Here is an 11,242-nt window from a genome sequence, read left to right on the forward strand (position 1 = left end):
TGATCAGACAGGTCAGGAAAGGTGGCAGATGCTTTTTTGGCATGGAAACCATGGAGAATGTGACCCATCCTTTGAGATGATTCTTGGAGCATATTGGTCAAGCCCTCGAGGATCTTTTCTCATCACATGATTCACATCATAACGTCCCAGCAGATGATTCTGACAGAGACCACATAGTGGCATTGTCACCCACGGTGTCCCATGTAAAGGAGAAGTGTATGTTAGTGTTACGTATACTTATATGCCAGACGGAGACTAAAGGGACGCTCTTTTGGCTTCCTTTGGGCTAACGTACCTCTATGTCGGGAGTACACTTAACCTGACAGGGTAACTGCATTGTCACAGCCAGATAACGTCTTTTATTGAATGGCATCTTCAGCACCTCCCGAATCCTCTAAATCACACAGTAATTATAGCCGGGGGTCTTGCAACATGTTCAAATGCTTTAAGTAATATGTAGCTAGTGAGACACCTTAAGAATAGTGTGATACATCTCGCCTGTTCGCTCCTGCTCTTTTCTTCTTAATATAGTCTTCAGGTACGAGTGAATGTTCTTGAAACTTAAGAAGAGCAGCGCTTATCGCATTTGTTCCAGTTTCCTTGGATCCACAGTCATTCCATTCTGTCTGTTATCTTAAAATTCCACTCAGTTTTAAGGAGAAGTTGAGCACACAAAGGTTGCTTTTTACTTTACTTTCACTGCCTCAGTGCTTCATAAATCATATTGGCATATCACGCTATTACATTTCTTTGCCTTTTTTCTCGGTTTCTTTGGATGGATTATAGAAGTTCTACTTGGATGTGTGGTTTTTTTTCTACAGTATTTGGAGTAGTTGTGCTCTTATTTGTTGGATAAACATTTTTCTTGAGAAGATTACATTAACTACAAATATCATATAATTTGTTTTACGACATGAACACAATTTTACATCTAGAATGTATTTGCAAAAAAAGTTGCAAATGTGTGAACACTTATCTCGTACTGATTCTGAAGGCGGCCATACGTTTGCCAAAAGCGGTGGACGGCTATTTCTTCTGACAGATGTATCCACCAATGTTTTCACTGGATTAATGCATTAACGCAACACAAAATAACGCTGGCTACATCTGTACGCTCGATTTGGCTGAGCATGCATGTCCTTTAAATAGGGAGTGGGGGATAACCCACTGCCAGACACCTGCCAGCAGGAAATCTCTCGGCTTTCCCTCAACATCTGCTAAAAATTTGAGTTGCATCAGAATCCGACTTGTTGGCAATTTGATTCAGGCAAATGTTGAGGACAAAGTGAGAGAAATTGAAAAGATTAGTAAAAAAAAAGATGAGAATAAAGAGAGAGAAAATATGAGTTCAAAGGCTACTTTCACACTAGCTTTTTTGCTGGATGCGGCAGGGTCCAGCAAAAAACCCTCCCGTTACTGATAATACAACCATCTGCATCTGTTATGAATGGATCCGGTTGTTTTATCTTTAACATAGCCGTCCCCATTGACTTGCATTGGGGGTCATGCCGGATCGGTCTTGCTCCGCATCTCAGGACGGAAAGCAAACTACAACATGTTGCGTTTTGTTCTCCGGTCTGGGAACGCAACTAAACAGAATGGAATGCATTTTGGAGCATTGCGTTCTGTTCAGTTCAGTTTTGTCCCGATTGACAATGAATGGGGACAAAACGAAAGCATTTTTTTCCCGGTAATGAGCCCCTATGACGGAACTCAATACTGGAAAACTTAAACGCTAGGATGAAAGTACCCTAAGAGACCATGTCATACACAAATTTTCCAGGCCAATTGAAGTACTTTCGATTTGGGTAGAATTAATTTAGACCAGTTGACCGATTCAGCCAAATCGAATCCGATTAGAATTTTGAGCGATTTGCTCATCTCTAGTGGGGACATACATATTAGATGATCGTCTGGTCTGGCCGAAATTGGCAGGTTCAAATGGCATTCATTTAATTTGTACGGACAGCTTTAGTTACACTGTGTGTATAGTTTAGAGCTGCATTCACTATTCTGCAGGTTTCACAGCAGAAATCTCCCCAACATTCCTACTTGCTCAGTGTCTGCAAAGAGCTTGTTGTTCTGGTGGTTTAGGCATGCTGCTGGATTCAGATGTAGAAAAATGTAACCATTTCACTCTATTATAGAAGATTATGCTGTCTGACAACAAGCTTGTTTACTGTTTCCACGAGCAAAAAATGCCACTAAAATTACACCTTTATAAAAAAAAAAGTAAGGGCTCTTTCACACTTGCGTTGTCCGGATCCATCGTGTACTCCATTTGCCGGAATTACACGCCGGATCCGGAAAAACGCAAGTGAACTGAAAGCATTTGAAGACGGATCAGTCTTCAAAATGCGTTCAGTGTTACTATGGCAGCCAGGACGCTATTAAAGTCCTGGTTGCCATAGTAGTAGTGGGGAGCGGGGGAGCAGTATACTTACCGTCCGTGCGGCTCCCGGGGTGCTCCAGAATGACGTCAGAGCGCCCCATGCGCATGGATGACGGGATCCATGCAATCACGTCATCCATGTGCGTGGGTCGCCCTGACGTCACTCTGAAGCGCCCCGGGAGCCGCACGGATGGTAAGTATACTGCTCCCCACTACACTTTACCATGGCAAACAGGACTTTAGCGTCGCCGGCAGCCATGGTAACCATTCAGAAAAAGCTAAACGTCGGATCCGGCAATGCGCCAAAACGACGTTTAGCTTAAGGCCGGATCCGGATTAATGCCTTTCAATGGGCATTAATTACGGATCCGGCCTTGCGGCAAGTGTTCAGGATTTTTGGCCGGATCAAAAAGCGCAGCATGCTGCGGTATTTTCTCCGGCCAAAAAAGTTCCGGTCCGGAACTGAAGACATCCTGATGCATCCTGAACGGATTTCTCTCCATTCAGAATGCATGGGGATAATCCTGATCAGGATTCTTCCGGCATAGAGCCCCGACAACGGAACTCTATGCCGGAAAAGAACAACGCAAGTGTGAAAGAGCCCTAAGAAATCCGCTAAATAAAATGTTACATTTAATATAAAACTATAATGCTTGTATTATACTATACAAAGGGTATCATAAATACTCATAGCTTTGCATTACTTACTCACCATATGCTATATACTTATATCCTTTTTCAATTTTACAACTGGGAAAAATGTACTGATGTATGTAATAATAATCATTAACACATTGCATCTGTTTTCTTGGCAGCTATCAAACAAGATGAGGTGAAGGTTAGAGGTTATTTTGCTTGGTCCCTACTTGACAACTTTGAATGGATTTCTGGCTACAGTGTTCGGTTTGGATTGTTCCATGTGGATTTTAACCAGCCGAATCTTCCAAGAACGCCGTACTTTTCTGCTATTGAGTATGCCAAAGTAGTAAAAGGAAATGAATTGATTTATAAGTAGAATATGTGCCAACTTCCTCTTATTGTGATGTTTTTGTTTTTTTGGAGATACTGGAGAACACACTTGTGTCATCTTCAATGGAACAGTGTTTTTTCAGCTCTTTTTTACATACTAATTGATTTCTAGCCTCCTGGCCCCTGCCGTATGCATGGAAAGTTACTTCAGACTTCATGAACACGGCAGTCAGATACCAGGTACCACTAACCAACTACATTGCAAGGGGAAAAAAAGGGAAAAGAACCAATAAAATACCTTGCTATATATTCCTAAATGTGTCTTTTAACTCTTTAGATCTGTTTGGGCTATTGCCTAAACACAGGTCTACCAGGAAATCAGTGAGAACAGAGGAACCTATTACCTCGCTGTGACTGGTGTTGTCACCCAGAAAATGGTGTAAGAGGCGATACACATTAAATGATGGTTGACCAAACCTACTGAGGGACACTCCGACCTCTAACTGGTTTCCAACAGCTGGGGGAAAGAAGGTTCGGGCAAGTCAGATTTCAACATGTTCGATCCTTTTGATCTCAAAGATAAGCCACTGCCAGTGCTGTCTGGCAGAAGCTTACTCCCCCCTCTCTATTGAGAACACATGCTGATGAGCTCAGTGTTCATGGAAGGAGGGGTGCCAGGAATTCCTTCTCTCCAAGCAAGTGTTTAGCCAGGTGTTTTACAAGTGAACCACAAAAGACAGCCCCCTGCTTCGCTTCCGTGGGTTGTACAGGATAATAACAAACGTATGAGGATTAGGGCTATCTTATCTTCCCTGCCAGTCGAGTGGGCAGTAATGTTGTGTGTGCCAGCATTCTGTGTTTGATTTAACAAAGTCTTTTGATAATAGAGGCCTACAGTGGTGCTTGAAAGTTTTTGAACCCTTCAGAATTTTCTACTGTTCTGCATAATTGTGACCTAAAACTACATCAGATTTTCACACAAGTCCTAAAAGTAGATTAAGATAACCTAATCCAACAAATAAGTGAAAAATATTAGACTTGGTCATTTATTTGTTGAAAAAAAAATATGGTCCAATATCACATATCTTTGAGTGGCAAAAGTATATGATCCTTTGCTTTCGGTATCTGGTGTGACCCCTTGTGCAGCAATAACTGCAACTAAAAATGTTCTGGTAATTATTGATTAGTCCTGCACGTAGGCTTGGAGGAATATTAGCCCATTCCTCCATACAAAACAGCTTCAGCTCTGTCATGTGGGTTGGTTTCCTTCCATGAACATGCGCATGTACACACATGATCATTTGCTGAAACGCAGAACTGTTTTGATGGTCAATTTCTGGACCTTCTTATTCCAGTAGAATGCAATATACATGATTTGGTGCGGCGGTTAACACAAGATTCGTTGCTGTGATCGTGATGTTGCAGACCTTCAGGAGAAGATTATTAGAAGCCTGAGGAAATCAATGTGAAAATTATCCCAGCAGATAGACGTCAGCAGAACATTTTGACATGTGCTGAAACGGATCCAATATCCTTTGATGAAATTGTGAACACATGGACATGTTTAAGCAATTATATACACAGGTGACTGATCACAAGTATATTGTATATTTAAGCACATAATGACGCTCATGTTCCTTTGACACATTCAAGTGGGATTCTGAAGAAGAAGAAGAAGAAAATCCCTTTATTGTCCCTCAGTGGGGAAATTTTGGCATAACAGCAGCAGTCACATTCACAACTGCAGCAAAATAGGAGTAATTAGAAATTAAAGAGTAAAATACAAGAAAAACATAACACAGAATTTATTTAAAAAATTCACTACTGGGTTTCTGGGAACAGTGGTGGTTATAAATCCTAACTTCTGCTGGGAGGAAGGACCTCCAATAACGTTCCTTTGTGCACCTAGGATGCAGCAGTCTGTCACTGAAGGAGCTTTCCAGCTCCATAACAGCTTCGTGCATGGGGTGGGAGACATTGTCTAACAATGATGTTAATTTTACTAGAGTTCTTCTGTCACCCACCTCCTGCACTGGATCAAGGGGACAACCTAGGACAGAGCTGGTCTTCTTAATGAGCTTATCTAATCTCTGTCTCTCAGCTACAGATAAGCTGCTCCCCCAAGAAACCACACCATAGAATATGGCTGATGCCACCACTGAGTCAAATAAGGTCTTTAGGAGTGTCCACTGCACTCCAAAGGACCTCAGTCTCCTCAACAGATAGAGTCTGCTCTGACCCTTTTTGAAAAGAGCATCAGTGTTATGGCTCCAGTCCAGTTTGTTGTTCAGGTGAACACCCAGGTACTTATAAGAGTCCACCACCTCAATGTCTGTTCCCTGTATGTTCACCGGAAGCAAAGCAGAGGGCCTGTGTCTGCAGAAATCCACCACCAGCTCCTTGGTTTTGCCCGCGTTGATCTGGAGCTGTTTCCGCTGACACCAGTCCACAAAATCCTGTGTCCCCTGTCTGTACTCTGAGTCTTCCTCACCTGTGATAAGGCTGACTATGGCAGTCATCAGAGAACTTCTGTAGGTGGCATTCTGGGGAGTTGATGGAGAAGTCTGCAGTGTAGAGGGTGAAGAGGAACGGTGCCAGCTTGTCAGAGACACAACCCTGAGATTTAACAAACTGTGGGCATTCTATGAGGTAGTCAAGTATCCAATGTAATATGTGGTGGTCCACTCCTGCCATCTCCAGCTTGTCCCTCTGAAGTCCAGGTTGGATGGTGTTAAAAGCACTGGAGAAAAAAAAAAAACATGATCCTCACAGTGCTTCCAGGCCTCTCCAGGTGAGTTAGAGCTCTGTGTAGGAGGTACATGATGGCATCATCCACCCCGATGCCATGCTGTTAGACAAACTGCAGTGGATCCAATGAAGACCTCACCAGGGGGTGAAGATGGTTGAGAACCAGCTTCTCGAGGGTCTTCATCAAGTCTGAGGTCAGTGCTACCGGCCTGTAGCTGCTGAGGTCTTACGGGTGTGAGGATTCAAAGAACCTACAGTAACAAAAGGTTGTGGCTTCCACGGTCACCAGACTTTTATCTTTGGGGCTCACCTGAAGGGTAGGGTTTGTGAAACGGATCCCCAGACAGTGCCCAAACTGAAACAGCAAGTTGAAATTCATGTCCAGAATTTGGAATATGTGATGTTGCAGAAGAGTACTAGTCCAGCAAATAAGTAGATAATGACATCTATCTGGGTTAGTCAACGTAAACTATATTCCAGCAAAAAGTTTAACCCTTAAAATGAATACATTTTATTTATATTAATTAAAATCCGGAAAAATAAATTCCATATACAAACAGACAGTAATCACTAAAGGTCCACTAAGATAAGATCCAAAGTAAGCAACCTTAGAACACCAGGAAATGTAGGGAATCTGTCCCTTTTTCCTCTCCCTGGTCTATTCCTAAGTCCAGGGATGACCCCTAATGGTTGGGACTCCCTGTTCTCGAACCTGGGCTATTACGACCCTCAAACGGCCCTACCGGGGTGATGAAGGAGGGTGTAAAGATACGTTATACCCTAAAAGAGTGCTTACAAACGGATAGATTATACAAAAGAAAACATACACCCTACCCTATCATATAGGGCCTATTGGTGGACTATATATACACTTGTAGTCCTGATGTTATAACAGGCAAATAGTTGAGTGACAGTATACCATCAGATATACGTAATAAAAAAACAAAACACTTCATGGGATCATCAGGGGGTCAATAGGATTTGGGTGATGGATATCAACATAGAGAAGATATCCGTAGTTACATAATTGATGCCACTTAGGATAGAAAAAGTGCACCAGTTGTCAGTGGCTGAAGGACCATTGCATAACTTAGCCGGAGTTCATTGCAGAAATCTGTGGAAGAAAGATACATAGTAGAAGAAAAACGTATCCTGCAAAAGGCCTCCACCAGTGCCCAAAACAATAGAAAGGAACTCACAGTCTCTGTACTCTCACTTTAACATCATATTGTACGTCCAATGGTGCAGTTAATGTATTCCTTCAATCAACAAAGATGACCCTTACTGCAAAGGACAGACACTAATGGTCAGCAATCATCGCGGTCTAGTCAGCAAAAACAAGGGGGAATAATTTCCCCAACTTACAGTCTGTTGGATCCGATCGTCCCCAAAGCTCCTCATTTGGCCCATCACTAAGCTCAACAGGTACCCCCTTTTTTATATGCTCACCACATTCAAAAATGCCACCATACGTCAATAGACGCGACTACGTCAATTCCGGTAGTGTGATATGCTCAGAGACACTCGTCTTCCGCTGGTGGAACGCAACACAGCGCGATCGCGTGCTTAGTTCCAGTCACGTGATACCGGCCAGTGGAATGCATTGGAGCGCAGTCACGTGATCGCTTCGGATCACCTGGTTTTTCGATCTGTGACATCTTAAAACGTGTAACAAGAGTAAGAGATGCCCCACTGCGCTGTACAGCGCTCTCTATCCGAATCTTTGCCACCCTACTATATGAAGGAAGTCTATAGAGACCCAAAATATATACACACCCGTACCTAATCATTATTGTCCCAAAGAGGGCAAGATAGATAAATATCAATTTAGTGCATCCAGGAATAGTAATATATCTGCGGGCGAAGAGACACATAGTGAAAAGGTAACAAAAGTATATTATTTAAATGTGGTAAATGAAGCCTTCACCGAAAACCATCAAACAACCTAAAGATATAAAGGTTGTTATATTATCCAACGAACAGTCATGTTCGCTGGCCATAATGATACTTAAAGGGGTTGTCCGGGTTCAGAGCTGAACCCGGACATCCCTCCACTTTCACCCTGGCAGCCCCCCTGACAGGAGCATCGGAGCAGTTCATGCTCCGATGCTCTCCTTTGCCCTGCGCTAAATTGCGCAGGGCAAAGGCATTTTTAGGAGTTCTGGTGACGTACTGGGGCTCTCCATGGGGCTGACAGGAACCCCGGTGACGTCACCGGCACTGATGGGCGGGATTTAGCTGTGCCCTAGCCAGTAAAACGGCTAGGGCAGAGCTAAAGCCCGCCCCTCAGAGCTGGTGACGTCACCGAACACACTGCCGGGCGGAAGTTACCGCCCGGCAGTGTGTTATTGAAAACAAAAGAGCCCATGCCCTGTGCGGTTTAGCATGAGATGCTCCGATGCTAGGCTCAGGGGGGCTGCCTGGGTGAAAATAAGGGTATGTCCGGGTTCAGCTCTGAACCCGGACAACCCCTTTAAATTCAGATACTTCCCACATCTGGCCAGTTTAAGGGCATTCAGAATTTCATCGAGCCTGGCAATACTTAACAGGGGACAGTCCAGAAAAGACACCAGTTTAAAATTAAAGGTAGTCAAAGAAAACAGGCAAAAGTTAGTCTCTCATTAATCCCAATTCCCGAGGGGGGACTGGGACCGGAACCGATGTATCCATTCACATTCCTTCTGAGGGATCTTCCTATCCCAATCACCCCCCCAATCACAAGTTCAAGGATAGAGAACCTCAGGCATCTTGGGTCCCCCCCATGGAGCTCATTGACATGTAATGCCACTGGCGTAACGTTCTTTTTAACTACATCATTAATATGTTCACAGATCCTTCTGCTAACCTCTCTCACTGTTTCCCCTATATAGTCCATTGGACATGTAGACTGGCAGATGTATATAGCACCTTTACTTCTGCAGTTAATAAAGTCCCTGACCTGAAAAATCTGTTTTGTTACAGAACAAGTAATGGCCTTGGACGTTGAGATATAGTCATATAGTCACCGCATTTAAAAACACCTATAGGTTTACAGTCCAGCCACGTGCCCATTTTCACAGGAGATGTAAAGTGGCTATGGACTAAACAGTCCTTTATACTCTTCCCACGACGATAGGTGACAGTAGGCTGATCAGTAAGAACATTAGACAAATCACTGTCCATGCATTATATAGGCCAATATCTTTTCAATACAGTCATCACTTGATTGGCTGCATCGAATGTAGAGATTATCCGCAGAGGTTGATGTTTGTCTTCAGCCCTTGACCGTGGGAACAAAAGATCAGCCCGATTCTGTTGTTGAGCATTCTTAAAGGCTTCCTTTAAAACAGTCTGTGGATATCCCCTACCCTTGAATCTGTCTTGTAATTTCCTAGCTTCACTAAAGAAAGACTTACCCTCCGAGACTGAGACTTTTGCCTGTTTTCTTTGACTACCTTTAATTTTAAACTGGTGTCTTTTCTGGACTGTCCCCTGTTATGTATTGCCAGGCCCGATGAAATTCTGAATGCCCTTAAACTGGCCAGATACGGGAAGTATCTGAATTTAAGTATCATTATGGCCAGCGAACATGACTGTTCGTTGGATAATATAACAACCTTTATATCTTTAGGTTGTTTGATGGTTTTCGGTGAAGACTTCATTCACCACATTTAATTAGTGTTAAGCAAAAGTATTTTGCTGTATTTGTGAGAGGAGAGGCTGATTACACGGCTACTTACTTGCACCTGTGAGGCCAGGCTGGGTGGGTACTAGGCTATTTATAGGCTCCTGTAGGCCTAGGCTGACGACGATTCAGCTGATTTCGCTACCTGTGAGTCAGCTCTAGGATACAGCAGCATGGTGTGGAGGCTCTTTACGGCTGGGCGATGGCAGAATGTCTTAGCAGGGCGCTGGTATTCACGGTAGGATCGGAGTGGTTTGCACGGGACCAACGCTGCGGTCCGCGACATGTAGCGCTCTGAGATGTAGCAGAGTCGGGCGCTAAACGGTTGAATGATGGTTGTTAGTTGGTTCAAGTCATGCACGCTGTGTTTTTATATCAATGGTAAAAAAATAAAATAAAATAAAATGCTGTGGTATTGCACTTGATGGCATGGTGCCTACAGGGCGGCATGCGATGCGCAGTACTCTGGTTCAAAGCAGAGTGGGGTGCTAACGGTCTAGTGAATGCTCGGCTGTCTAGGGGCTCGTTGGGGGTCATTGCATATAGTTGTTGGCCTAGAAGGCGCCTGGTGTAGGTATGGTCGCAGGTTTCCTCTATTAGAAAAAAATAAATAAAAATGTGTGTTTTTTAACATGCAGGGGCACATCCGTAGCTAACGCCAAACATGCAAGGAGTTGGGGTATGTATACCAGGGGTCTGCATGTGGGGATCCATGCAGATCAATCGAGGCGCCCGCATTTGAGTTCTGATGCTCCTGTAGGTAAGAGTGGTTTATCTATAAACTGTATGTTATGGGCAAGCATGTGTCAGCGGTTCTGTGCTGGGGTATAGGTGCATTATATGTTGCTTTATTGTCGTTGCTTCAAGGTTCATGTTCATACACGTTTATGTTTCTTGGGTGGTGCTGTGGTGACCATCCCTGAGAAAAGGAAAAAAAAAAAAAAAAGCCTGCAGCATTATGTGGAGGCGTTCCCTTCAAAGCTATGTCCATGTGTCTGCATTTACAATTTATACTCTGTTCACCACTAGAGCTGCGCTCATGCGTTGCTGTTGCATCACATTGATACCCTGTCATTTCAGATTGCATTCACAGCTGCGTTATACAGTGCTCTTCATGCTCACAGCTGGGCGCATACCATGTTTCAGGCACTACTCACATCCAGAGCTGCGTTCACCCAGCTGTTCATACATCACTTCGGCTTCCACTTAAGGCCGCATTTTCCTTTTCATTGCTACATCATGGTTACTCAGTATTTTCTCTGGGGCAGTCAGTGCACCGCTCTGATACCGTTCTCCTAATGAACATAGCTGCTTTCCTTCAGGTTTACGTTTCCTCCCTCGCTGGCGCCTGGCCCCGCCATTAGGGTCTCTCGCGCCTGGCGGTTAATAAATCCTGTCACGACTACAGGTGATTACGAAGTCCTGTCACGACTACAGGTTAATAAGTCCTGTCACGACTACAGGCGATT

The 11,242-nt window shown here is 43.8% G+C and overlaps 1 protein-coding gene across 2 annotated transcripts in view; it reads left to right on the plus strand.

Annotated features, from left to right (window-relative positions):
• The window catches only part of LOC122926293 (cytosolic beta-glucosidase-like), a 115,647-nt gene extending 111,993 nt beyond the window's left edge, over positions 1-3,654 (plus strand). For both annotated transcript variants that reach the window (XM_044277690.1, XM_044277750.1), the window contains exon 6: positions 3,208-3,654. In XM_044277690.1, coding sequence (XP_044133625.1) covers positions 3,208-3,407 — 200 coding nt within the window. In that variant the 3' untranslated portion in view covers positions 3,408-3,654. The remainder of the gene's footprint in view (positions 1-3,207) is intronic.
• Positions 3,655-11,242: the final 7,588 nt, after the last annotated feature.

Source organism: Bufo gargarizans, chromosome 1 (genome assembly GCF_014858855.1).
Source record: "Bufo gargarizans isolate SCDJY-AF-19 chromosome 1, ASM1485885v1, whole genome shotgun sequence".
Taxonomy (NCBI): Eukaryota; Metazoa; Chordata; class Amphibia; order Anura; family Bufonidae; genus Bufo; species Bufo gargarizans.